The sequence below is a fragment of the Mauremys reevesii genome, unplaced genomic scaffold, assembly GCF_016161935.1.
Source record: "Mauremys reevesii isolate NIE-2019 unplaced genomic scaffold, ASM1616193v1 Contig26, whole genome shotgun sequence".
Classification (NCBI taxonomy): Eukaryota; Metazoa; Chordata; order Testudines; family Geoemydidae; genus Mauremys; species Mauremys reevesii.
In genome coordinates this window covers 24,709-52,223 of record NW_024100836.1, presented here as the reverse complement: position 1 = coordinate 52,223, position 27,515 = coordinate 24,709, and the positions used below count along the sequence as shown (strand labels likewise).

Sequence of the window (27,515 nt, the reverse complement as noted above, 5' to 3'; positions counted from 1 at the left end):
CCTCTCCCGTCCAGTACAGGGCCAATAAATGACTTTGGGGCTCACTCCACATCCCTGGCTCATGAGGTCTGGCTGCTCCCTATTGTGTGAGAGAAGGCAGAGATGGAAAAGGTCCATGAGGTCCATCTGTCCGTCCGCTGGGGACCAGTGCAGGATTGTTACCTGCAGTCAGATCCCTAGTTATTCCATGGCTGAGGAAGTGGTGAAAAAATGCACTCATCCTTATGGCGCTGCGCAGCAGAGGTAAATCTCTTAAAACAGAAAGTTCCAGACCTAATTGTTGCAAACTAAATAAATAAATAAATGATCCACACATGACCAGAGCGTAAATGCAGTGCAGCCTGCCTGAGTCTGCAGACAGCCGGCAAGAACAGCTCTGAGAGGGGTGAGTGCCTCTTTTCATCTCAATACGTTGTGAACCCTGAGTCCTGCTGGTTATTGCCGATCACTTTGCAGAGTCATCCAGCTGAGGTGTTTATAATACAGTCTCCATGTGCCTAGGGGCCGTGAAACCCAACTGGACCCTCGCCAGAGGTCAAAACTCCGTCTTTCCTCAGCATCCTCTGCAATGCAGTTCTGCACTGACCATAGACAAATCTGTGTCACATGGGAGAGAGAGTTGAAGAGCAGCATGAAAGAAACTGAATTTCTTACCCAGTTCCGTTACCAGAGGAATACAGTGTTGGTTTTCATATTGATTTGAGTGTTTGATTTGTAAACCTTTCAGGTTTGAATTCCTTGAAGCAGCCCCAGTGCTTTCCAGGGTCTGTGCTCAGAAGCTATAGAAACTCGGCAGCGTTGGCACAGAATTTCAGTCAAGCTTCCTGAAGACCTTAAATCCAGGCCATTTGCTCTTGGTTTGTCCAACCTAGTTCTCAGTGTCCCCAGGGCTTGACCACCATGTCCGACCTTCCTCACCAAACTTGGAAGTTAAATGACTGGAAGCCTTTTGGATCTGTCTGCAGTCTTCCTGTGCAGATGCCTGGGGGGACCAGGAGCGGTTAGATCAGCAAGAATGGAGAGAAGAGAGGAGGGGGATTTCAGTACTAGTTTCCTTCCAGCTCTGTCACACTGGGCAGTACAATCTCCCCTGAACCCTCTCCTATCAGGGCATGTTCTGAGTCAGTGTCTGACCCGTCCACCACACTGCAGTAGGATTCAGCTGCTAAGAGACACTTGGCCAAATGCTGGGTCTCAGTTACACCCCCAAATAGCCAGAGGAACTGCACTGAGGTCAGGCAAGTTCCTCGGGACTGAGCCTAGCGTAACAGAGCAGAATGTTGCACAGTCTGGTGGTCACACTGTGCTGGTCACTCTGTGGTCAGATCATGGTCACTGTCCTGGAAACAGCGGTGCTAGCTTCAGGAACAACAACCCATTAGGGGAAAGGAATAAATACAACCTTCTCTGACGGGACTTGCCCTGCCTCAGCCTCCCTGCACCAATCGGTGTCTCCTCTCTCAGACGCCTTTCCTGCCCGCTTTCCAAGCCTCTCCCTGGGGAGGGCAAGAGGTGGCCAAGCAGGGAAGGTCTGACTTCTCTTTCTGAATCTGCAGATGTGCCATTGAGCTGTGGAAGGCCCTGGGGGAAGAACCACAGCTCCCCAGGGAGGTGCTGCAGCAGCTGCTGGACAAGCTCCAGCAGAGACACCGGGAGGAGAAGAGCGGCAATGTGTCTCTGGCTGTAAGTGAGGTTTGAGATGTCACTTTGAGAACCTGCAACCGCGGGGAGGATAGTGCATCTGTGTGTGTCTGTGAGCTTCACCCCTTCTTAGCTTCAGGCCACGGCTCCACTACACAATGAAGCCGACCTGCGTAACCTCGGCATACAGCCGCCACAGCAATTCTATCCCTTGTGTGTGTCTGCACTTTGCTGCTTGTGTCGGCAGTGCGTCCTCACCAGACGCGCTCTTCTCGATTGTATGGTCAGGGTGGGGCATTGTGGGAAGGCTCCTGAAAGCCAGTTGACGTACGCGACGTTGTGTCTACACTGACACTGCATCGACCTGGACTCTCTGCCACTTGTGGAGGTGGAGTTATGAATTTGGCACCAAGGGCAGTTCTGCCAATGGGAAGGAAATTCCATAGTTAGGGTGATGCTGGGTGAGGGGCCTTGCATTGACATAACTCTGTAATGCAGACCAGGCCTTAGTGTGTCCTGGCCACCTCCTAGCAAACCAAAGAGGTGTAAATAAAGCTTCACCCAGGAAAAGTTACTGATCTGAAGCGGTTTATCTGCTGGTGCCCTGGCTCTGTTTGCCGCTCTAGGTGGCTCTTTAGTGAGCAGGTGCAGTTCGGGTGTCTCTTGGAAGTATCCAGGTTTCTGGCTCTCTAAATTGTGACTAGAAATCTTCCCAGCATGGGATCATGAGATGTCCAGTACTTTTGACTGGGCCAGAAACACTGGGTCTACAAGAACAGATCTCCTCAGGATGGTTTCAGCCCGTCCAGTCATGGCTGGAAACCCAAAGCACAGAGTCTGCACCATTAAGCGAAATAATGGGGAATAACATCATCCAGACTCCTCTGACCTTTCCGTAGGGCTCCATCCTGCTTCCGTTCCAGGAATGGGTGAAGGTTCAGGACCCTCCAAATGTCTCCTCCCCTCTCAGGAGCCAATCCTCTTTTGTAATAGGCTGGGGAGGAAATGAGACCCGAGAAAAGGACAATAGCGAATGGCAATGGGGGCAGGTGGCAAATTGGGATAGTGGAGTGAAATTCTTTCCCCCCTCCAGGCAATGAGGACCATTTACGAGGTCCTTTTCCTATGGGGATACCGAGAAGCCATCCTGGAAATGTATCCCCAGATGCTCATCCTCTGCGTCAGGCAAGTGCAGTATGTGATGGATCTGCACTTGCCAGGGACCTACATGGCCAGCACGACATCCAGCCCCGAGGAGGGATCCAGCTGCCTCAACCCCCTAAGGTAATGACTGAAAGGAAAAGGAAGAACAGATGTGCTCTGCTAAACACATGTAGGCTGTTCATGGCCATCATTTGTTCGGGTGCTATAGTTAGCCCAGGCTCGCTTACACCAACTAAGGATCTGGCCCCACATGCCCGCTTGAGTCCTGTTACCTGTCACAGTAAAGAATCAAGTATTCAACCGCATTGAGTGATGACATCAACCATCTTAAGAAGCTACAGTGTCACTAACTGGTTACAAACTCAATGAAACTGCAGTGTCGACAGGGCCCATTGGGCAGGGAAGCACCATGATATCACACTGGATCTATCCTCGGGGAGGCTAGCTCCTGCTGTCCATACTGTGTGTGCCAGGGCGTGTGCAGATTTGCCATGATTGGGGCTGATCTCGTTGCCTGACACTGGTATTTTTTGTCTTTAGCACGTCGGTGGAGGCTGTGAAGACTCTTTTTTCCATGCCCGGATACTGGAAGGAATTTGCCAGCATCCAATTTCAGCAGGGTTGGGACATGATAGCCTCACGATATTACTACTCGCAGGGTGTTGGCGTGATTGCAAGGTAGGAGCCCAAAGTTTCCTCTTCAGTGGGTCTCTCTTGGGAATGGGATTTCCGTGTGAAATGTTCCTCTGTTCCAGGCTGCCATCTCAGCCCAGCAACTAGAGAGGAACTCTCTCTCCCCCTTGATAACCACAAGGGACTTTCTGCTCCATGTTCCAGAGCCATGATCGAGTTTGAGAACCCTCAGCTCCCTGCCGTCTTCAGAGAGGCCGTCACCACTGTTCAAAGGGAGAAGGAGGAGGAGCAGAGAAATATCGCCATAACTTTCTGCACTGAGGTGAGATTCATTAGTTGACAGGAGAGCAGCTCAGGCCAGTAAGCTCTGGGCACATTGTCAGCAGCTCAGCAGCCTTCCAGCCAGCTAGCTCCTCTCCGCACATGGATGGTGGTGGGGCATGGCACAGAGAGGGAGGGAGAGACAGGGTGAGATTGCTCCTGGCTGGATGTACCTTGGTGGGATCATGTGACAAGAGGAGATGTTTCTCCGGTGCCCCAAGGCCATGCTTCTCTCCTCACCTTTTCCTGGGGTTCTGCTTTTCTTCTGCCCCAGGGGTCTCTCCATGGCACTCAGTGGGGCCTGGAGATTCCCCTTTCCCTGGGGGTTTATTTGTGACTTGTGCATTAGTCTAAGTTCTGGGAATGAGCCAACTGAAAGAGCAGCAACTGGCTTCCTACACACTGGAGACGTTGTATGGGAGTAAGTGGCCATTTGGTAAAGATGAGTGTCCAGGGGACAGACCCCACAGGAAGACCTCTGCTCCTCAACCCGATGTTGATTTGGCTCTTTCCAGTTTCTCCAGAGTCCTTCCATTGAGACAATACTGACAAAATCAGAGCTCCAGGCACAGCTCATGGAATGGACCCAAGATAAAAACCCCATTGTACGTCGGCTCAGTCTGCGAGGCCTTGGCAGTATTGTGCTCCAGCCAGAAAAGGTGAGGGGCGTGGATTGCCCGGGGGACCGAGGAAGCCGATGTCTATCGAATAGCTCAGCAATGAGAGCGAGATCCCCACACAAGCCTTGTTGTTTAACGCACAGCACTCGAATGTTGGAGGTGCTTTACTGAGCAAATCAAGGCACGACGTTGTCCCTGCTCCCGTGAGCTGACCCCTGATTGCTGATGTGATGCAGTGGGGAGGCGGGTGAGCAAAGACAAAGGTTACAGTGAGCAGCTGGCAGAGAGTGACAGGAGAATGACTTTGTGCCCCATTGGGCGGCTGTGCCAGCCGTGGTGTCTCATAGGTGGGAGTGGGATGGGCCAGCATATGCCCCAGGCTGTCATCCAGGGTAGTAATGAGCTGCCTTCTCCATTGCTGCAGGTGCACTCGTTACGGGCCCAGCTGCCAGCGATCATGGACATGTTCTGTGACACGGATAGAGGCGTGTCATGGGAGCCATGCATCAAGCTGCAGACATCATCTACCTCCTGGATGGGGAGGGGCTTGGCTCCATCTCCCAGGACATTGCAGTCAGCCTTCGCCCCTTCATTGATGACGTAAGGCTGGGAAACACAGGAGAACCCCATTCCTCCCACCCGCCTGTCTCTGGTGCCCTTGTCTCTCTCTTCCCATCCCCTTCCCTCCCACCCCACAGCCCAGCCCAGAAGCCACCAAGGGGTGCCCCTGCCATGGGTGGGGAATCTCCTGCTCAGCCACCTCCCTGTCAGAGCTCTTCTCTGCAAAGCTCAGCATCAGCGCCATGCTCCCAGCCCCTGCTGCCGCCTGGCCTCGGGGAGAGGGGTCCTGGCACTGGGCAGATGACCAGCTGTCTGGAGAACACCGGCCCCCAAAGAGGTGGAGATTCCCAGCAGGAAAGAGGTGGGTCGGGAATCTCCCGTCTCTCAGGGGCACCAAGGAGCAAAAGAACTGCTGTGTTTTGTAGCAGCACCTCCCTGTAAGGCTCCAGCAGCTGCTCCTCCCCTTCCCCAGACCAGTCTCCAGCAGCCTTCCCTCCCTCTCCCCTAAGCTTCTAGGGGTCTAGGATTCTGTGCTCTCCAGACAGAAATTGTGTCTAGGACACCATGGGGCTGCACTGCCCTGCACAGTGTCTCAGGCCTTGTTCTACACAAGATGTCTATGGCGCTGGCCTGGTGGCCTCACTGCTCCCGCGACCCAAGTCAGTTAACACGGGGGAACCGGAGCAGCGTGCGGATTATGACTCTGTCACGTTATGCTCTGATCCTGCCTGGCTTTAACCGGGCTTCCCCACTCCCTGTGTGTCATTGCCAGGAGAGGGACAGCGTGCGCTCCGTTGCCATTTTACTGCTTGGCAACGTGGTGAGCAGCGTGAAGGACCCGGACAAACCCATCGTGCAGCAGAAGATGATCCACTGCTTGCTCCCGCTCCTGCTGCACCTTGAAGACCGGGATGAGAGTGTGACACTGGTAAGTGCCACGGTCATTATTTCCTTAAGAGTAAAGAGCCAGAATCTCCTGGGGCCCCCACTCCATTAATGGCCAGAGCCCCTTGCCCAAGCAGAGTCTTCTCCTCCCTGCTTCACTCCATGCTGGAGCCCAGTGCCTCATCCATTCTCACAGCACACAGCACAATTGGGAAGAAAAGCCTTCTTCTGGGAAAGAGCCCTGACCCTCTCCTGCAAAGACGGGCCTCAGGCCTTTGGGCTGCTGCATCCAAAGGTTCATAACAAGAGGCAGCAAAAGAAAAGGGAGCACAGATCTGTAAGAGCCCCTTCAGTTCAGGGAGCTGATATCTGCCCACAGCCTTCTGGAAAGTGGGTGCAGCTGCCCTGACTTCTTCCCTGGAGCTCCTGAGAGAACTTCTCCAGGTCCCAGCTTCCCAGAATTCACCGGACGTTGCCCTCTGTTGTTGGGCCAACTGGGATGTGGAGGAAGCCTGATCTGGGGGCCCTTTGGTCCGACTCTTTGGGATCCCAAAGCTGACTCACGCTCTCATGCAGTCTCTTTGCACCTAAGGACTGAGCTGTGGAGATCACTTATGAATCTTTCCAGGGCCGTCCATAGAGGGGCACAGGGCCTGGGACAACACCCCCTACTCTGCCCTAAGCCCCAGCCCCACTCCATCCCTTCCCCCAAGTGCCACCCCACCTCGTCCCACCCCTGCTCCACCCCCGGCCCCATCCCTATTCCTCCCCACCCCCCAAAGCCCCACCCCCTCATTTCCCAAACGACGCTGGGCGCTGGCGAGGTGGGGCATAGCATAGTGGGACCGGGAGTACTGCGCCTGGCCCCAGCATGGCCCACGTCCTGCGTCCCCCTGAAGTGCGGGGCCCCCCAAAGCGCAGGGCCCTGGTCAACCGCTCCAAACCATCCAAAGACAGGACGGCTCTGGCTCGCTCCAGCCAATTCCCTCTCCTGAGCACACTCCTGTGTACAACAAATGACAGGAATCTCCTCCACTAGCAGGAAAAGCAGGAGAACAAGTGACGGGAAGGCTCCATGTCCCCCAGACTGTCCCTCTCTCAGTGAGAACCCTCTTGGTCTCACCTTCTCTTGCAGAGATGCAAACTGACGCTCTTCCGCTGCGCAGTGTTTCTCAGGTGGGCTCATTTGAAGACGCTGTTCCGCAGCATGGCCTGGGATGGCTCCACACAGCTCCGGAAGTGTGCCTGGAAGTGCTTGGTAGGTGAATTCCTTGTACCTTCAGAGTGGTGAATGGGGACTTGAGGAGACCTTTTTAACCCCACACCCTGAGTACCCATCCGCTTCCATCGGGTGGCAGGACTCTATTCCAGGCTCTCTGCTGGTTCATTTCTGCAGGAGTTACAATCCCTTCACATTTTTGAAATTTTTCTCCTGAACTGTTAGACCTGCAAACTTTCTGAAAACAAAAGCTGAGGTTCTGGAGAACACAACAGTAACTCCAGAGAGGTGCTGCTATGGCGTATGGGCTCATACTGGCTGTTGCCATGCCCTGGCTCTATGCTTTGGCTTCCCTGGACTAGTCCCTGTGGGAAGAACATGTCATTTGTATATTGTGCGTTTCTTCCTTCTTTCTTCCTAGATGCAGAACAACAAGAGCCACATCCCCAAATTCCTGTTCCACGCCTTAGAATACCTGGAAAGCTCACAGACAACAATCAGACATTCTGCAGCCCTGTTCATTGGTAAGCAGAGCGACTTCACTTGAGCTTTTTTGACCTGCTTCCTTCAAAGCCCTTTTCTAGACTGCTGCTCTGTTCCCTCTCACAGCACCAGAATCTTAAAACTGTGTGTGTGTGTGTGTGTGACAGAGAGAGAGAGAGAGAGAGAGAGATTAACATGACTTCCAAGATGAGTGGAGCAACTTAGCTGTATCGATCGCACCAACTTCCCCTGCCCACAACTCCTCTTTGGCTGCGCCTTGGGGAAACCAGCATGATGTGAATTCAATCTCCTTTGGAAATCAGTCTCTCAGTGACTTCTAGGCTTCTGATGCTTTATCTAATGTGCTTTGTGAACAGATGTAAGGAATGTATTTAATTTCCCAAGGGCTGTCTTGGGAGAATGGCTGCATCTTTCGCAGTTTTAAGCAAAGGATTTGAAAAGTCATGAGATTCATTGTCTGTCTAGGAAATACTATCCACCATTACTGTGACTTGTTGTCTGAAACAGTGACTGAAGATGGCATCTCCCGCCTGTATGAAGGTAAGGAAATACCTCTGTGTGTTTGTGCCTCTGTGGGAAGTACAGGGGTGCAGCACAGGGCCTGAAAACAGTTTGAATGTGTCCCTCTCTGTCTAAGGACAGTGTTTAAGGAAGAAGGATGATCACGTGAGCTTTGATCGAGGTGCCACAATATGTGTACGGGAGCAGGGAAATTCCATCCCTAGCTCCTAGAATAGACGTAGCCTTAGAACTGTGTGGGGAGACTGTCTTCATAGAGGTCAGAACATCTCTGAAGGAAGGCCTGACAGAATTGAAAAGGGCTGTTGTTATTATTAAGGGTGGTGGTGGTGATGATGACAATTACCCTCTGTAGGAAAGATTCATCACTTGCCCTCCCTGTAATGGAGAGATTTCAGGCCAGGGAACCACTCATATCTTGGTTATCAGCTCATAGGAAATTCCCTGAGTGCACATTGGGAACATCTTTCCTGTGACCTCTTAAGGAACGAAGGCCCAGGGCCACACAGGATTTCAGTAGATGTTGTTAGGAGTCTAAATTCCTATGCGGATCTGTGCGTAAATGTTGGATGATTTAACACCTCTGCTTTTCTGTTCCATCCCAAGCAGAGTTGCTCCCACCTGCCTGTGTTTTAGCGTGTGGACGTGCGTATGCTGGGGGAGGGGGAAGTTACGCACGGAATGGGGTCTCCTCTCTGTCCAGGGCTATTTTGGGAGTAGCTGAGTTGCTGTTTCTTGCCTGCAGACTCTTGGGTAGCTAATAGCATGTGGCAATGGCCATCTGAAGGGGAGGTTTCCTAGGCACCAGTCACATCAGCACCATGGGGCTTCCAACCCGTTTCCTCTTTGTTTCAGCTTTTCAGGAAGTGCCTTTGACATGTGACAGGACCACAGGGCACATCCTCAATAGACATTACAAATGGCTGCAGAAGCTTGGAAATCTCGTGTCGGGTTCCGCATTCGACTAGGGAACCGGGACCGACACAGAAGACCTCTTTGTCCTGCTATGGTACGTACAACAGCATCTTTGGAACAGGGACTGAACAACGAGGTGGATATTGGCAGATGACAGACAATTGTGTAGGTCAGTGAGGCGTAGAGAAGACTTTGAAGAAGTTGAAAGGGATCTAATAAAGCCATGTGACGGGGCAGCACAATGGCAGATGAAAACCAGAGCTGACAAAGTCAGGGCCATACGCATGGAAATCCCGGAGGTGAACAACTCCTACATATCGCTGGTGTCGGACATCAGAGCATGGACGGTTGGGCCCAGTGGCTGGAGCCGGGGTGGTGGGGCCTAGTGGAGGTCGAGCCGAGGGTTGGAGCTGGAGTGAGGAGCAGCTAGGGGCAGGGCCAGGGTGGGATTAATGATTCGCAGCCAACAGGAGCTGTAGGGGGCGGAGCCTACAGGCAAGAGCAGCTCATAGAGTATCACTAGCAGGGTTGGAAGGGACCTCAGGAGGTCATCTAGTCCAACCCCCTCCTCAACGCAGGACCGATCCCCAACTAAATCCCCAAATGGCCGGGGGGGGGAGAGGAACGGCAGCGCGCGGAGCCGCCTCGCCCCACCCCAGCCAGGCAGAGCCGGCCCGGCTGGAACGCAGCACACAGGGGCTTTAGCGGCTGTACCACGGGGCCCCCCTTAGCCCTACTCCTTTCATGAGTGCATCACTGCCCCACTTCTGCCCCAGCCCCACACACGGTTACAGGGCAGAACCCTGTAGCTGAGCTCTGAAATCTCTCTCACTGTAATGAAGTTACTGCAGAGTCAGGACAACCCCACCTTTGGGCTCCATGTCTGACATCTCTCCCCACTGCACAGAGCCCTACATTCACAGAGCTTCTCGCATGTGATTCCCTCAGTCATCAGAGCCAGGCGGAGAGAGGAGAAAGTCTCCCAGACTCCCTCTATCCATTGCCAGCCCACAGGGTAGCGGAGGTTGTGGGGGGTTGGGTGCTCTCTTTACGCAATGCCAGCTCTCAGGGAAGTTACAAAGGAGCATTAGCAAAGTGCGGTGGTTTTGTGCTGTGGAAAACTACCCTGCTGGAAGGTTTTGTTCTTCTGATTTGTGTTCCTGCCCTTTCTCCCTCTTACAGACATCTAGAGGCTAACAGGAGCCAACCGAGCCCACCACTGATCACATCTCTTGGGAGACGGCAAAGCAGCTGCTGCATGGGAAGGAGGAGAGAGAAGAGGCAGAGCAGGATGTGCCGGGTGCACCAGTCACACATAACCTCACAGTCTAGGCGGCGGAAGCCAAGCCCTCCCCAGCCCTGCCGGACATGCTACAACTGGAGCACCAGTGTGAAAGGGAGCAGCTCAGCTCGGTCTAGGCAGATGCCGAAAATGGAGGATGCACATTGTAGGCTCCAGTCCAGAAGCAGCTGACGCCCCTGACTGCAGAGCCCCGAGGTGCCGAGACCCAACCCCATCCCCGGGTGCCTGCAGACGTGCAAGGGAGCTCGGAGTCTCTGGGAGATTCCCACGCCGGGAGCCCAGAGACCCCCAGCCCATGGCCTAGAGACATCTCGTAGGAAGTAACCTGGGAGAACTAGCCATCGCCATGGTGACTGACGTCAGATGTTCTGGCTGGATCCCCACTGACTCAGTGCCGAACACATTGGCCATGGACAAGGCCCTGGGGTAGGACCCGGGGGGGAGTAACAAGGGCCTGGGTCCCCTACCCGGCCACCATCCATCCTTGGGTGGCAGCCCACCTCCCAATGTGCCACTAGACTGCACAACCCCAAGAGGAGGGGCGGCCATCTTGTCTCTGAACTCTCAGCCAGACAGCCCTGTGCTGAAGGGCAGCGATATTGACTCTGCCCGTTGGGCCACACAGCACTGAGGGAGAGAGCATCCATATTGTGTGGAGCCATCGGGCCACACAGGCGTGAGAGACAGGATAGCGGCACGGACACTGGTCTCTGGGCCACACAGCCCTGCCGGAGAGGGAGGGCGGCCGCACGGACTCTGGTCGTTGGGCCACACAGCCCCGACAGAGAGGGAGGGCGGCGCCGCGGACTCTGGTCTCTGGCCCCACAGCCCCGACGGAGAGGAGGCGGCCGCCGGACTCTGGTCTCTGGCCCCACAGCCCGGACGGAGCGGGCGGCGCCGCGGACTCTGGTCGTTGGGCCCCACAGCCCCGACGGAGAGAGGCGGCGCCGCGGACTCTGGTCGTTGGGCCACACAGCCCAGCGGAGAGGGCGGCCGCACGGACTCTGGTCGTTGGGCCACGCAGCCCGACGGAGACGGCGGCCACACGGACTTGTGTCGTTGGGCCACACAGACCCGACGGAGAGAGCGGCCGCACGGACTCTGGTCGTTGGGCCACACAGCCCCGACGGAGAGGGCGGCCGCACGGACTCTGGTCGTTGGGCCACACAGCCCCGACGGAGGCGGCCACGGACTCTGGTCGTTGGGTCACACGGCCCGACGGAGAGGCGGCGGCGCCACGGACTCTGGTCGTTGGGCCACACAGCCCCAACGGAGAGGCGGCCACCACGGACTCTGGTCGTTGGGTCACACGGCCCGACGGAGAGGGCGGCCGCACGGACTCTGGTCGTTGGGCCACGCAGCCCGACGGAGCGGCGCGCCGCACGGACTCTGGTCGTTGGGCCACACAGCCCGGCGGAGAGGGCGCCGCACGGACTCTGGTCGTTGGGTCACACGGCCCGGCGGAGAGGCGGCCGCACGGACTCTGGTCGTTGGGTCACACGGCCCCGACGGAGAGGCGGCCGCACGGACTCTGGTCGTTGGGTCACACGCCCCGGCGGAGAGGCGGCGCGGACTCTGGTCATTGGGCCACGCAGCCCCGACGGAGAGGCGGCCGCACGGACTCTGGTCGTTGGGCCACACAGCCCGAGCGGAGGCGGCCACACGGACTCTGGTCGTTGGGTCACACGGCCCCGGCGGAGAGGCGGCCGCACGGACTCTGGTCGTTGGGCCACGCAGCCCGGCGGAGAGGCGGCCACACGGACTCTGGTCGTTGGGCCACACAGCCCCGACGGAGAGGCGGCTGCACGGACTCTGGTCGTTGGGTCACAGCCCGCGGAGAGGCGGCGCCACGGACTCTGGTCGTTGGGCCACACAGCCCCGCGGAGAGGCGGCTGCACGGACTCTGGTCTCTGGCCCCACAGCCCCGCCGGAGAGGCGGCCACACGGACTCTGTTCTCTGGGCCACACAGCCCCGATGGAGAGGCGGCCACATGGACTCTGGTCATTGGGCCCACAGCCCCGACGGAGAGGGCGGCCACACGGACTCTGGTCATTGGGCCCCACAGCCCCGACGGAGAGGGCGGCCACACGGACTCTGGTCTCTGGGCCACACAGCCCTGAGGGGAGGCGGCGCCACGGACTCTGGTCGTTGGGCCACACAGCCCTGAGGGGGAGGGCAGCCATTTTGACTGTGGCCATTAGGTCAAACCACACTGAGGCTAAGGGCAGTTATTTGGTTCCAGCCAAGGGACCTCGCCCCTTCACCCCTAAGGCATCACTCGTCTGTCACCAGGAGAATGACCCCATGACATAAGACTTTTGGGGTCAAGATGCAAACGTGAGCAGAAGCAAGGAGTGGCATGTGACCCCTCTAAGAGCTCCTCCTCCTCCCCAATCTGGGGGTATTTTATCGCCATCGATCTACCTCAGGAATGGATCTGAGCAACGGGGGAAAGTTCTGGGGCAGAGTGACCCATCCGGAAGTGGGTCATGTAACCCCTCCAAGAACTCACCCCAGTTGGGGTGGGCCTCATCCTTAGGACCAACCAGAGAGGGATTTCACCAGATAGGTGAAAGTGCCATGGTGGGGTGACCTGCCCATAAGAGGGCCCATCACCCCTCCATGAAATCCCCACCGTCCTCTGCTAATCGATCAGGGTTTCACACTCATCCCTTAGGCCATCCCAGAAGGAAACGTACCGATCAGAATCGGTAGTGCCCGAAGGCCTAGGCCAGAAGCCGCCGATCTCCGGAGCTCCATGTTTGCGTGACTGGCAGCATCGTCCTGGAAGTCGCAACCCAACACTGCGGGGAAGAGGCCGTCTCGTTCCAAGGATGTGTTTTGCAGAAATCATGGCCTCGACCTTCGGGCTATATCTGTTCTGATTGGTACATGTTTCCCTTCTGTGATGGCCCAAGGTGGGAGTGAAACCGTCGCCAATTGGTAGAGGGTGGTGTGAGGGCTTTTTAGATGGCCCATGTGATCCTGTTGCGGGCAGGTCACTCCGCCACATTACTTCCGTGTTTGGTCAAATCCTCTCGGGTGGTCCTACAGGGCTGACACCCACTTCAATTGGTAGAGGACAGGGGGAGGAGTTCTCAGAGGGGATACACAACCCCCTTCTGGATGGGTCACCCTGTCCCAGAACATCCCCTGATCGGTCAAATCCAGTCTCCAGGTTGTAAAATGCTAGTTGCCCCTGCCAAATTTTAGTAAAGAAGGGAAGAAAGGCATGTACCTTTTGCGTTATCTATAAGGTGGCCATCTTGGACTTGGGAAAAGAATGTGGTGACCTTTTCCCATGTGCTCTATTATTTTGGGTGGGGAAGCACACTCCCACGCACGGATTGAATCCGCGTAGATAGGGTCTAACATCCAGGCAGAGACGACGCAAAGAGGGATAGGGAGGGGTTTTAGTTAGGTCTACTCACCCGTTCCTATGTCCCTCATCGAAGTCCGTCCCTGATGTCCAATGTCAAGAGAGCAGCAGCCATCCACCACTGTCCTTGCAAGAGAAGAGAGAGAACATCAACATTACCTCAGGGGTGTAACTGTTTGGGAGAGTGGAGCATTTCCAGAGTTAAAGTTTTGTTAATCTGCCCCTTCTCTGTCCTATCCTAGCCCTTTTCCCCATAGGAAATAAAGTCTTGTTTGTGTGGTTACCACTGCGTGTCCTTTTTTTCTTGTGCTAAGGGAAGCTCCGATAGATGGGCTTTACAAAGGGGACTATGTGGGAAGAATTTACTGTAAGATTCCCCATGTCTTCTGAATGGGGTTTGGGTCCTGCCCTCTTTAAAGGAAGGAAAAATCCTTACAGGTGATCCCACGGGGGTGAAACCCACTGTGATTACTTAGTCATCTGTCCTATTCACCACGATGTTTGTGACCCTGTGTATCACAGGGAAGTAGCCCATGGGGCATTATAAATCCTCTGATTTCAAATGGACACTCGTGGATGAAGAAGGACAACTTTCAAATCCAGTGTGCACCGAGATTGTATGGACACTGAACGTATTGAGTACAATGCTCTTATCTTTCATCTGTTCATTAAACAAGGCCAAAGGAGCAGGGTTGGGAGGCTGGGCATTGACTTCCCCAGGATCATTCCTCTCCTAGTGATTCCCATTACAAATCTCCAGTCAAGGATGGGTAAGAATGGTGTCCCTAGCCTCTGTTCGTCAGAGGATGGAGATGGATGGCAGGAGAGAGATCACTTGATCATTGCCTGTTAGGTTCACTCCCTCAGGGGCACCTGGCATTGGCCACTGTCGGTAGACAGATACTGGGCTAGATGGACCTTTGGTCTGACCTGCACGGCCTTTCTTATGTTCTTATGTATGGACAAACCCTAATGTCCTCAGTGATTCTAAGGGACAAGATGCCAGGTTTGGAATAAAATTCTGCCTCCTTAAGATCGTTTTCCATGAATTCAACTGTCACCAGATGGATCAGACTGAACAGTTTCAAACCTCGAGGAGGCTCTTACCTTCTAAACAGGGTCGGCTGTTTTCAAATAAAATCACTAAAAGGGAAGGAGAAAACTCGAAAGAGGTTCCTCCTGGCGCTCAGGTACGTGAACCCCAATATTCCCCCAGTCCTCAAAGAGAGACCTGGAGAAGGAGACTTGCTGAAGCAAAGCCACAGGGTCTCTGAGGCTTCCCTGGCCCCTCGCCCCTGTCCTGCCCGGCTGATGTCAGCATCTCTCTGTGAGGTCACCACCTCCCCACCACCTTTGGCCAATAGTCTGAGGTCCTGCAAAAGGCCTTTGTGATGTCACTGCCACACCCCTCCCTTGCTGGGCTAATGTCCTGCCCCTGGCCAGGCACTTTGAAGGTTTGAGCTACTCCCTGTGGATCACCCCACTCAAGGAGCATTCGTTCTAGGAAGCAAGCCGGATAGACAGGAAAACATCAGACGCTGCTCCCAATGCTACACTCAGTTCTAAAGAAACTAGTCGACTTTATTGCCAGAAGAGACAGAAGCATCTAATCTGACCCCTGCATATCACAGGCCTCCTGTATGACAACTTAGCTACTTTTGGGGTAAACACATTCCAGAAAGGCATCCAGTCATCATGAAATGACGTCACGAGATGGAGAATGCACCACTTTCCTTGGTAGCTTGTTCCTGTGGTGAATCATCCTCGCTGTTGAATATTTGTGCCTTAATTGTAATATGAATTTGTCTCTTTTCACCTTCCAGCCATTGGGTTTTTTTATTCCTTTCTCTGCTACATTAAAGCCCCTTTAATAGCCAATCTTTCCTCTCCAGTAAGGCACTTCAACATTTCAATGAAGTCACCTTTCAATCTTCTTTTGATAAGCTAAACAGGTTGAGCTCTTTCAATAGCTCACTAGAAGGCATTTTTCTCCAGCCCTCAGAACATTTGGTGGCTCTTTGCTGTCTCAGCTCCAATTTCACACCATCTTTTTCAAATGAGGACACCAAAACTGGAGGCAGTATTCCAGTATCAGTCTCACTGATACCATGTCACCTCCTGTGACGTTATTGACATAATCTGTAACTGTATAGATCACCGTTGCCACCACTGTTCTATATTTGCAGCCAATATTGTATAAAGGTGGTCACATAAAGGGTCTATGGAGAGGTTATGATTGGCTGATTATAATTATGCTATCTCTAGATATGTATCATTTTTGTAGTTGACATTATGAATATTGGCTCTATGCTGCCTGTATTTCCAACTTGTGCTATGCTTCTGGGGAACACCCCAGCCAGACAAATTGGTGTCAGCTCTGCCTAGCCTGCTTGATGGCCCATTAAGGACCATCAGCTACACAATTGACCCATTTAGCGAAGGCAGATATGCCTTGTGGCTCAGCAAGGTGTGCAGGGACCTGCCTATGGACAGAAATCTAAGGTTTTTCGATGTCACGTGCTGGATAGAGTGTCCTTGGGACAAAGAAAGCAAAGACCACATGGCAAGAGACTATAAAAGACTGACGCCTCATCTCCATCTTGTCTTCAGTCCTGCTTCCTACCTCTGGAGGGACTTGGCTACAAACTGAAGCTCTGTACAAAGGACTGAATGGCCCATCCCAGTTGTGGATGTACTCCAGAGACTTGATTTGAACCTGCAGTTTATTCCATCACTGCTACAAGCCTGAACCAAGAACTTTGCCAAAGTACAAGTTTTGCCCAGGGCACCATTTCCCCTAATGCTGGTCCTTGGTAACATTTCTTGATGGGGGAGGCAGGGGGAGGGGCGAGAGACGAGGCGTTTTCTCTCTGTTTCTTTCCTCTCCATTTTCTGCTCCTTCCTTCAATTCCAGAAACCTCTCTTGTGTTTCAGACTGTGCAGTGACACCCTCCCCACCCCAGGACTATGGAGCCTTTGGAGCAGAAAAATCCTAGGAGCTAAGCATGAATCCAGGGGTGAGTAGCTGGTAGGAAGGAGTCCTAGCAACTCTTCTGGGAGTGCAGGGGAGGAATGACTCCCCCTTCTCTACATTCTCCCCATGGGGCTCTGCGGAGCAGGGAGGGTTGTGTGATAAATTCCATCCAACATTCCCCTTTGATCCAAACCGAGAGACATCTCATCTCTGCATGATCCCCTTGGCAGCACCAAACAAGGGATGTTTTCCACTGCCCAGGAGACTCAGCCAGGGACTGATGTGCTGGAGATATGTTGGGAAAAGGGACTGTCTGAATTGCCAAAGCAGGAAGCCAACAATCTACAGCAAAATCATTAACCACAAACACACTCTAACCATGCTCCAGCCAGAAGGGAAATGGGCAGGAATTCTTGCTGTTCAGCCATGGCCACACATACAGAGATGCACAGCAGTGAGGGTGCTGGGCAAGCTGGGCTGAGCGAACAATTGGAAATGATCCTTCCGTTAGAACAGAACCAGAGTGTAGAAAGGTCCCTGTGTTAAGTGGTTGAGGCTGAGGCCTTAGGAAGCTGGCCTACGATACCACAGGAATCTTTCTGTGGAGGTTTGATTCTTGCCAGCTAGGGGAAGCTGGTGTGTGGTGTCTTTGTGGCTGCACTTTCAGTGATGCAGGTTTCTCTATCCCATTGTTCCAGGGTCATCCTACTAGATTGCCAGCTGCTTTTCAGCTGCAGTGTGGAGACTGTTTGTGTGTGTGGAGAGACAGTGTGTGTGTGTTGGGGAAGAGTGAGTGTGTTGAGGTAGGTAGGAGCGGATCATTATTATCCCTACTTGAAAGAGGGAGACGCTCAGGCTGAAAAAGGAGAATTGACTTGTCTTAGGTCACAAAGCCAGTCAATGGCTGAATTGGGAATAGGACCCCCAGAGACCTGTTTTTTAAATTAACCATCGGATCTTGAAATTCATACATTGAATGACCTCAATAAAGTGCTCTTAGATGAGCTCCAGTCCAACAAGTGTGCACAGTAATTATTCAGCCAGTATTTTAGAAGAACTGCAATGTTAGAGAGAATCATGAACTGCTCAGAGACAATTAATGCAGAGAAGCAGCAAAATCCATCAAACATATAAGTGGTTATGACTTATTTACTTGGTCTTAAAAGAGAACAAAAAGGCCTTGAGTCTCCTCCCTGTCATTAACGCCCTGCTCAGACAATCAGGGTAGAGACTGAGGATGGAAGGCTGAGGGGTCTCACCAGAGAGCTCAAAGGATGGCCCAGGTCACTGGAGGGGATCACTGCCCCAGCACTACTGCAGCTCCACAGTTTTGGGCGAGCGATTTCACCAGGACATTGCAACATCGTTCACAATCCACATGAGTGGAGACTGTTCATTGATTCATCGAAGACGAAGTCTTAAAGATGTTTTACTGCATAATGGCAATGGTTTGCCATGAATTCCACTTGGTGATGCAGTCCATAGGAAGGAAACCTAGGACAACATGAAACAACAACATGAAACCTCTCTGAGGCTCTTATCTGCTCCACAGGGACGTCTGTCTTCTCATTCAATTAGCAGTGGGAAAGGGGATGCAATGTCTGCCCCCAGCCAGACCACCAACCCCATCAGACACCCTCCCCCGCTGGTGCACCAGGGTCTCCCCCAGACCGACAACAGCTATGAATTAAAACCCCACAGTGTTTGTTGGGGCTACTGGAGATGCTGAAATCTCACTCTTGTCGCTCTCCTCCCGCCTCCACCTCCAAACCAGGCACTGGGCAGTTCAGTGGGGAAGGGATGAACTGATGACAGTGGAGGAAAAAAATCAAAAATCAAAAGTGAAGCCAAAAGCGCAAGTCGGGCAGGCAAGGCAAATCGCAGGCTTCTGCCATAGACTAGTCCTCCCTGCTCTTCCAATAACCCACCCAAACCGCGACACCACAGACCCCACATTCCTGGTGTAGCTCCACCTTCCAGTGAGGAAGTGGGGAACCAATTACTAACACACACAGCATATTCCTGAGGCGCTGTGCTGGGAGCTGGGGGGATCTGGCGGGCACCTCACTGTGGGATTCACGAGTGGCTCCGGGAGCATCCATGCAATCAAGCCGCTCCACATGCCGTTGTGCCGAGGGATAACAGCGCCTGGAGGGGTTGCTGCTGGTCACTAGCAGGGCATTGTGGGAGACAGCCCAGGCTGGAGAGGGTTCGGGGGCACAGCGGATCCCATCACAGCGTGTCCCCCCAGCACCCACAGGGAATATCGTGCCCCTAGGAGGAGCGTTTGGGCTTTGCTGTGATGTGTCACTTTCCAGCCTGTGCTCTGTCTCTTCTCCTGTGCACACCCATGTCAATCAGGCATTGCTCAGCTGGGCTCTGCAGAGACCGGACTGGCTACACCCCGTGACGGGACTGAGGGAGGGCAGTGCTGAGCGACACAGGACCTGGTTTCAGCAGCGAGAAAATCCAGGAACAACCGAATTCTTGTTTCACCCACGAAAGCTCATGCTGCAAAAACGTCTGTTAGTCTATAAGGTGCCACAGGATTCTTTGCTGCTTTTACAGGAACAACCCAGTGATCCACTAAGCGGAGTTAGGGGCCTGAACTCCCTGTACGATGCACGGGCGACACAGGCACCTTACAACACAACTCACAACCACCAGCTCCCCAGGCAGGGAGCCAGCCAAGCCTGCCCAGGGAGACACTGACAACGGGGAGGTGTCCTAGCCCTGCCCCTCTCTCACAGATAGGTCCTGTGCTCCCAGCACCCACCTGCCATGTGGGAGAGCCAGGTTCAATTCCCTCTGTCCAGCTGCAGAGAGTAGCTCAGGGACTGTTAGAAAAATAAGCCAATACAAGCCTGTTAGCAAGACTAGGCCCTTAGCATAAGTAAAATCAAGGCCTTAAAATGCAAGTAGAGAGAAAAGCCTGTGTCAGCTATTATCAGTTTATGCTTGATCTGTGTTAGTTCATGCTTATCAGTTAGCCTACGCTTGGCATGACATACATGCAGCTGTCTTCTCATGCTCATGGCCAAAAGTAGTTCGCTTAATGGGTCACCTTCTCATGCGTGAAGCCAAAAGTAGTTAGTATGTTAGTATAGTGGGTCAAAGGCGATATCTTATGTCTTCCTTACAATGATAAATGTATCCGCACAGCTGCACCCTTATCATGATGGATGTATCTGTGACAGTTATGCATATCTTGTTCCTTTTTGATTGATATATGTATTCTATGTACTCCAATATTCCCTATAGATGCATTTACAGGACCCATAAGGTCAGCCAAGTAACGTAAATAAGACGTCAACAAAGTTGTTTGTTTCGGGGTATAAAGGTAAGCCCATCTGGCCATGTAAGGTGTGTCTCTCTCAGGCATTAGCCGGGACGAGAACACCCGCTCAGCTGATCGATCAATAAAGCTAATGGTACTCATCTTCCTGGTCTTCCGTGCCTCCTTGGTGTAATTAGGTAAGCTCCGGGGGGAAAACGAGCCCTTTTGGCTAACAAATGGCGACTCCACACCGGGACTTCTCTCCCTGTTGGGGGCGTTGACCGGCGGCCGAGGACGGCTCAGGAGAGTGGCCACCTTGAGCTATTGGTTTGCTCGAGCTCCGGGTCACCGCAATCGGCCGGGACGGCTACGCCCCCTCCACAGAGAACTCCAGCCGACACGGAAGCAAGACAGTACCAGAAGAGGGGAGTCCACCTGCCGGACGCGGCCACTCCGGGCGTGGTAAGTGCGTTTACCTCCTGGGTTTGAGGATTAACGCCCCCGAAGAGTGAGGGTTGGGACATTGGGCCCCTAATGGTAAAGGAACCCACAGATAGGAAGGTGTGTGGGTAAGAGTTTTCTGATTAAGGTACCTAGGTTCAGGCACAGCAAATGAATAACTCCACTAACTCCACTGGTTCGTGGACCGTGCTGAATGAATATTGGAATGTAAATACTACCCTCTTGTGTTTGTTTTTGATAGCAATACTTGTGTTTTACATTGCATTGACAACTTGGAAACCGCGGTTATGCTAGCCTGGTCTAGGAATTAAGACAACTCTAGCCGCCCCAAGACTTTCATGAGGGGAATTTCCCCCGGGACCGGAATATCTTGAAAGCAAGGGGAGTTGGCCGAACCCGTGACCAGGCTGATATCTAGGTGTTATGGGGTCCGGACAAAGTATGTCTACCCGGACACCCCTAGGATGTATGTTAGAAAACTGGCAGGCGTTCAGATGCCAGGCCAATTATGGAATTGTATTGTGTAAAGATAATCTGGAAAAATTTTGTACTTTAGAATGGCCAACATTTGGGGTGGAGTGGCCCGCAGGGGAACACTCAAATTGGAAACCGTGCAGGCTGTACATAACGTTGTTACTCAGGATGGGCATTGGGATCAATACCCCTATATAGATATCTGGCAGGATCTCGTGGCCAATCCCCCCCCCCATGGCTACGGGAATGCAGGGCACAAGCTATCAGAGCCTTATTAGCCCGCGCCCCTGTTAAAAAGCCCTGTCCCCCTTATGATACCCCCCGTCCGCCTGCTGTGATTCCTTCTGCCCCTGACCCGATGCCTCCTCCCCCTGTATACCCTGGTCTCCCGGTTTTAGCAGCCCCAGCAGCCCCAGCAGCTTCGGCAGCTCCAGCTCCTGCTCCCCCTCCCTCGAAGGAGGAAACCCCGGCCGCAGAGGTAGAACCCTTGCCTGGCACGCAAAAGGCTGCAAGGATAGACCCGGCCGTAGAGATAGAGGGTGAGCTGTCTGTCTCGGAGCACTCTGATGATGATGACTCAGTGGCAGACCGAGTTAAGCGGTATCCTAGGGCAAGCCTCAAGGCACAGGGGACAGGGAGCTCAACGTTTGTTGTCTCCTTCAAGAATACCCCAGACAAGGCTACCCCAGTATTTGAGGGCCCCCTACGGGAGACTATGCTTCCTGGCGGTGATGGGGGTGCTGGTGTCCTGACTATGGTATATGTCCCCTTTACCACCAGTGATTTGTATAATTGGAAACACCAGAATCCCCCGTTTTCGGAGAACCCTGCCCCGCTGACAACCGTATTTGAGACCTTGGTCACAGCCCATAAGCCCACCTGGGGGGATATGAGGGTCGCCCTAGATACCCTTCTTACGGCAGAGGAGAGACACTTAGTTTTCTCCCAAGCCCGTAAGTGGTTAGTAGAGACAGGGGTGCCGGTAGATGAGGTGCCTGCACGGCTCCCTGTTGCGCCACCCGATTGGGGACATACAAAGCCTGAAGACCGGACAAAACACCATAACTATGCCACGGCAGTGGTACAGGGAATGAAACGTTGTATTCGGAAAACCACAAATTGGGCCAAATTGTATAATGTTAGACAAGAAAAGAATGAAAATCCAGCTGCTTTTTATGAGCACTTGTGCGACACCTGTAGGAGGTATACTGACCTCAATCCAGAGGATGCCAATGGAAAGCAGGTGTTAATTCCCCTTTTCATTGGACAGTCCTATGAGGATATCAGAAGGAAACTGCAGAAGCTAGATGGAGCCTCAGGCAAAAACATAGAGGAACTTTTGGGAATTGCGATGAAAGTTTATGATCGCAGGGACGACAAGGAGCAAAGGAAAGGGGCTCGCGTACTGGCCATGGCCCTGAGGGAAGGAAGAGAGGAAAAGGGGGGCAAGGTAAAAGGACGGCCAGGAACAGTGGGAAGGGGAAGGGGTCCCCGGTTGGGTTGGAATCAATGTGCATACTGTAAAGAAGAGGGCCACTGGAGAGATGAATGTCCCCACAGACAGGTCAGGGGAGAGGGACACAAGGAGAGAGCTTCAGCCGTGCCCGTTTTCTATGGTAGCACGGGAGAGGGGGCCACCCTATAGGGAGGCCGGGGGACCCAACGGCCCCTCCTGGCAGCACAACCCGCCAGTCTGGATCCCATGGTAAAAATTAAGGTAGAGGGCTGCCCAATTACAGCCCTTATTGATACAGGGGCTACTCTTAGTTTACTACCCCTCGACACGGTACCACGAGCCAGAGCCCAAGGGTGTGTCACGGTCCAAGGAATAGAGGGGCAGCACATTACACTAAAGAAAACCCTCCCCCTCTTAGTGAAAGTAGGGGACCGCCAAATATCCCATCAATTCGTTTGCAGCCCTTCCTGCCCCATTGCGCTGCTAGGGCGAGATCTCCTCACCAAATTACAGGCGGAGTTCTCGTTCAATAATGGGACGATGGAAGTTAGGCTCCCAAAACAACAAGCTTCCAATTATCAGATGGTCCTACTTAATGCTGCTGTGAAACCTGCCCTAGCACACCAAGGGGTTGACGAGGCTTCCCTGCCGGGCATCAATGCCAGAGTTTGGGCCGAGGAGGCAGGCCATGCCCGTGCCAGAAACGCCTCACCCTTAAGGAAGGGAGTTGCCCCGTCCGAATCCGACAGTATCCCCTTAAGTTGGCCACTCAAATCGGGTTAAAACCCCTGATTAGAAAGTTTGTACAATGTGGGTGGCTAAGGGAGGGCACGTCCCCGTATAACACCCCGATAATGGGAGTGCCTAAGCCCAATGGACAATACCGGCTCGTGCAGGATTTAAGGCAGGTCAATAAGCTGATAGAGGCGCCTTATCCTGTTGTCCCAAACCCCCACACGATTCTAGGACAGATACCAAAAAGCCATGGTTGGTTCTCAGTAATAGATTTAAAAGACGCCTTCTTTTCTATCCCCCTTGATCAGGAATCTCAAAAGCTGTTTGCCTTTGAGTGGGAAGATCCCGACACCCATTACAAAGCCCAATACCTCTGGACTGTTGTTCCGCAGGGCCTTACCTGTGCACCGGAAATTTTTGGTAGTCAGCTACGGAGGGACCTTGCTCCCTTCCTAGCTCGACACCCTGCGTGCAACATAGTCCAGTACTGCGATGATTTACTTTTAAGTACTGAGACAGAGCAGACTTGTAAGGAACAAACTGTAGAACTTCTTAACTTCCTGGGGGCACAGGGATACAAAGCCTCTAAGGAAAAAGCACAACTGGTTAAACAGCAGGTCACTTTCCTAGGGTACCGCCTTAGTCAGGGAAGTCGAAGTTTGAGTAACGATAGAATCCAAGCTATACTCGACAGCCCTCAGCCCCAGAACCCTAGAGAATTGAGAGCTTTTCTGGGACTGACCGGCTTTTGCCGACTTTGGATCCCTGATTATGGGGGAAAGGCTAGACCCCTGTATGAGGCCCTTACTAAAGAAGGTCTGTTGCATTGGAAGTGGACTAAGGAGAAAGAGAAAGCATTTCAAGAGCTTAAAAGAGCTTTAATTCAGCCTCCTGCTCTGGCTCTCCCAGATCCACGGAAGCCATTTACTCTGTATGTCCACGAAAGAGCTGGGGTAGCGTCTGGGGTCCTCTGTCAAAACTCAGGACCGACCTGGAGACCCATCGGCTATTATTCCAGAGTCTTAGATCCAGTTGCCAGGGGATGGCCGGCCTGCTTGCGAGCTGTTGCTGCAACTGCTCTCCTCGTACAGGAAGCCGAAAAATTAACCCTGGGTGGAGACACTGAGGTGGTGGTACCTCACGGAGTACCCCAGATACTAGGGACAGGGGCGGGGGATAGACACCTGAACCCCAGTCGGCACACTAAGTATGAGGTGGGACTCTTACTAGCCCCCAACCTAACTTTTAAAACAGTTAGTTCTCTCAATCCAGCTACTTTACTGCCTGATCCTCAGGCTCCCGGTGTTGCTGCTCCAACCCATGATTGTGTCGAAGTCCTGCAGCAAGAGACTAAGCCCCGTCCTGATCTTTCGGATTTGCCCTGGCCCAACCCTGATCTTGAGGCATATGTCGATGGTTCTAGTTATGTACTAGATGGGAAGCGGTATACAGGGGCTGCTGTGATAATTAAAAGCACAGAGATGGTGTATCCCTTTAAACTCAGCCCCTCTCTGTCCGCTCAAGCAGCAGAACTAGTAGCTCTCATCGAGGCTCTCCGATTGGGGGCTGGGAGGACCATAAATCTATACACTGACAGTTGTTATGCGTACATGGTAGTACATGCTCATGGGACTTTATGGAAAGAAAGGGGTTTCATTACAGCGTCGGGCCAAAGAATTGCCCATGGGACCCTTATCAAATTGTTACTTGAAGCCTTAATGCTTCCCCTGCGAGTCTCTGTAATTCATGTCCGTGCACATGGAAGGGCTCCTGAAGCGGAGCAGCGCAAGTATAATCGATTGGCTGATTTGGCTGCCAAGGAGGCAGCACGCAGGGGAACTGTATGGCTTCTTTTAGTTCAGGACACTGAAGCCAAAACTCCTGTCCCCCGCTACACGACAGAGGAGGTATCCTACGCTCAAGCTGCAGGGGCCCGGCAGACCTCCTCTGGGTGGTGGAAGCTACCCGGGGGAGAAATATTCGTACCCCGTCCTGTGCTCCAGGATATTCTTCAATCCCTGCATAAAGAGGGACATTTAGGATCAGGAGCAATGGTTGACTTGGCTGCCCGATCCCTTAGAGCAGTGGGTATGCACACAGAAGCCCAGAGAATTGTTAATAATTGCTCTGTTTGTCAGCACACAAACCAGAAGGGATCTGGGCCCCCTGTTCCAATGGGAGGCCGACCCTGGGCTACCTACCCCTTCCAAAGGTGGCAAGTGGATTTCGCTGAAGTACCCCCTTGCCGAGGCTACAAATACTTGCTTGTCTTTGTAGACCAGCTTACCGGGTGGGTAGAGTGTTTCCCCACCCGACACTGCCAAGCTCGGGCGGTTGCTAAGGCCCTGCTACATGAAATACTTCCCAGATTCCACCTCCCCGAGGTAATTGAGTCAGATCGGGGAAGTCATTTCATCTCCCAAGTGGTCCAACAGGTAGCGCAGGCCCTCGGTATCCAGTGGAAGTTGCATACGCCCTGGAGGCCACAAAGCTCAGGCCAGGTAGAAAGAATGAATAGAACTCTCAAAGATACTTTAACAAAGCTCTGCATGGAGTCTGGTTTAAAGTGGCCTGATGCCTTGCCGCTTGCGCTCACTCGCATTCGAAGGGCCCCCCGTAAGGGTCTGAGACTTTCACCCTTTGAGTTGGTTTTCGGGTTCCCTCCCCGAGTACTCATCCCCGGGTTCCGGGAAAATGTAAACTGGGAGGTGGGGAACGATTCCTTGTGGAAACAGGTCTCTGCGCTGCAATCTGTCTTGTTTCAGCTACACCGGTACGCAGCACCCTTCCAGGCCCTTCCCTTGGATCGACCTGTGCATTCGTTCCAGATCGGTGACCGGGTCTTTATTAAGAAGTGGAAGCGTGATCCTCTCACAGCACGGTGGGAAGGCCCATATACTGTTTCGCTCATCAGCCAAGCTGCCGTCAAGGTTCTTGGAAGCGACAAATGGACGCACTGCACGCGAGTTAAACGATTTGTAAGCTCGGATCCAGAGGACGAATCAACTGAAGAGGACAACAGCCCTCTGCTCACCCCGGCTCCGGACGCCCGGGGTGACACAGGTGAAGACTCCAACTGGGAGTATCAAGGACTGGAGGGCCTAAAGGGACTCTTTAAAAGAAAGAAACCATGAAGTTGTTCCTCCTGCCACTATTCTGTCTACTTAATTGTACTTATGGTTGGGAGAACAGGTTTTTACAATTAGGAGAGATAATCGCATATTCCTTTAATCTCACTAACTGCTGGGTGTGCGGTGGCCCAGGGGAATTGGATGAATGGCCCTGGGTAGCCCAACCAGTGCAGCCCAAATACTTGCTGAGTAACCTCAGCGTCGTGCATAATGGCACGGAGCAATGGTCCACGGATAGTAGCCCCTGGCGGCTCTATTCAGCTGGCATGGGCATCTTTTGCCTTAATCGAACACGGCGTGGGGGCCGGTACCTGGGAGAAAGTAAATGTAGTTGGACCCTATCCCGGGGATATGATTGCTACCATCATCCTGGCTGTCACACCTATGATTGCTCTAAATATCGAGGGCGATGGAACCATACCCATGTAAAATTAACCAATAATAGCTGGGTAAGATGTTCCTATCAACACCATACCGGTGAGGGTTGTAAGGCAGTGGAACTAGATGGGTTCTTTGATTCCCTCTTTCTAGCCTGTCAACGCGATAATACCACTAGTAAAAAGCATGTGATACGGTGGTATCAATGGGCATGGCAGCACTCTAATGGGACTCGGGTAACTCACTTTAGATACTTTTGGTCAAATACTGATAGGCCCAGGTCAGGTTGTAAGTGTGTTTGGAAAGCAGGAGCTGGAGCATGGAAATGTGAATACTGTGCTGCTGATGGGGTACCGTCCTCCGTAATGGGTGGGCCATTCGGAGGACCCCTAGGAACAGGCAACCACATATACTATGAACGACCCTTGGACCCCGATACCTGGGATGGCCCTTTTGCTAATGGGACTTGGGCCCTAAAGGGCCATTATTGGCTCTGTGGCTCTTATGCCTATCGTAGGCTGCCGCCAAATTGGTCAGGGATATGTTATGTGGGGTATATTCGGCCGTTGTTCTTTCTCCTGCCCCAAAACCGGGGAAACACACTAGGAATTAGAGTGTATGATGATCTTATTAGGGAAAAGCGGTTTGTGGACTCCACTTTAACTGCCGGGAGTTCCCAGGCCTGGGGAGCTCAGGAGTGGCCCCCAGAGCGGATCATCAAACATTACGGGCCTGCCACCTGGAATCCCACCGAGCTTGTCACAGGGGCCAGAGGGCCAATTTACAATCTGAACCGCATTATCAGGCTGCAAGCTATCTTGGAAATATTAACCAACCAGACGGCTGCAGCATTAGATCTGCTGGCAGATCAGTCAACCCAAATGCGAAATGCTATCCTCCAACATCATATAGCCCTTGATTATCTACTGGCGGAGGAAGGCGGCCTTTGTGCAAAACTTAACG

At 53.0% G+C, this 27,515-nt stretch overlaps 1 protein-coding gene and 2 long non-coding RNA genes across 3 annotated transcripts; all 3 read left to right on the top strand.

Moving 5' to 3' along the window:
* Positions 1-3,698: 3,698 nt before the first annotated feature.
* LOC120393618 lies at positions 3,699-4,865 on the top strand. Its single transcript, XR_005592097.1, has 3 exons — positions 3,699-3,760; positions 4,275-4,418; positions 4,804-4,865. It is a non-coding gene; the product is annotated as an uncharacterized LOC120393618 (long non-coding RNA).
* On the top strand, positions 4,864-7,624 carry LOC120393617 (maestro heat-like repeat family member 5). The gene is made up of 4 exons (XM_039518237.1): positions 4,864-4,979; positions 5,713-5,868; positions 6,961-7,083; positions 7,466-7,624. The coding sequence occupies exons 1-4, from the start codon at positions 4,872-4,874 to the stop codon at positions 7,589-7,591; spliced, it is 513 nt and encodes a 170-aa protein (XP_039374171.1). The 5' UTR covers positions 4,864-4,871; the 3' UTR covers positions 7,592-7,624.
* A 402-nt stretch (positions 7,625-8,026) lies between these two features.
* Positions 8,027-10,283, top strand: LOC120393616. Its single transcript, XR_005592096.1, has 3 exons — positions 8,027-8,088; positions 8,923-9,076; positions 10,165-10,283. It is a non-coding gene; the product is annotated as an uncharacterized LOC120393616 (long non-coding RNA).
* Positions 10,284-27,515: the final 17,232 nt, after the last annotated feature.

Excerpts from the sequence above, each read along its gene's own strand:
- LOC120393617 (XM_039518237.1), top strand. The coding sequence starts at position 4,872 with ATGGGAGCCATGCATCAAGCTGCAGACATCATCTACCTCCTGGATGGG. Across the intron at positions 4,980-5,712 it reads TTCGCCCCTTCATTGATGAC|GAGAGGGACAGCGTGCGCTC; the intron begins GTAAGGCTGGGA and ends TGTCATTGCCAG. Across the intron at positions 7,084-7,465 it reads AGTGTGCCTGGAAGTGCTTG|ATGCAGAACAACAAGAGCCA; the intron begins GTAGGTGAATTC and ends CTTTCTTCCTAG.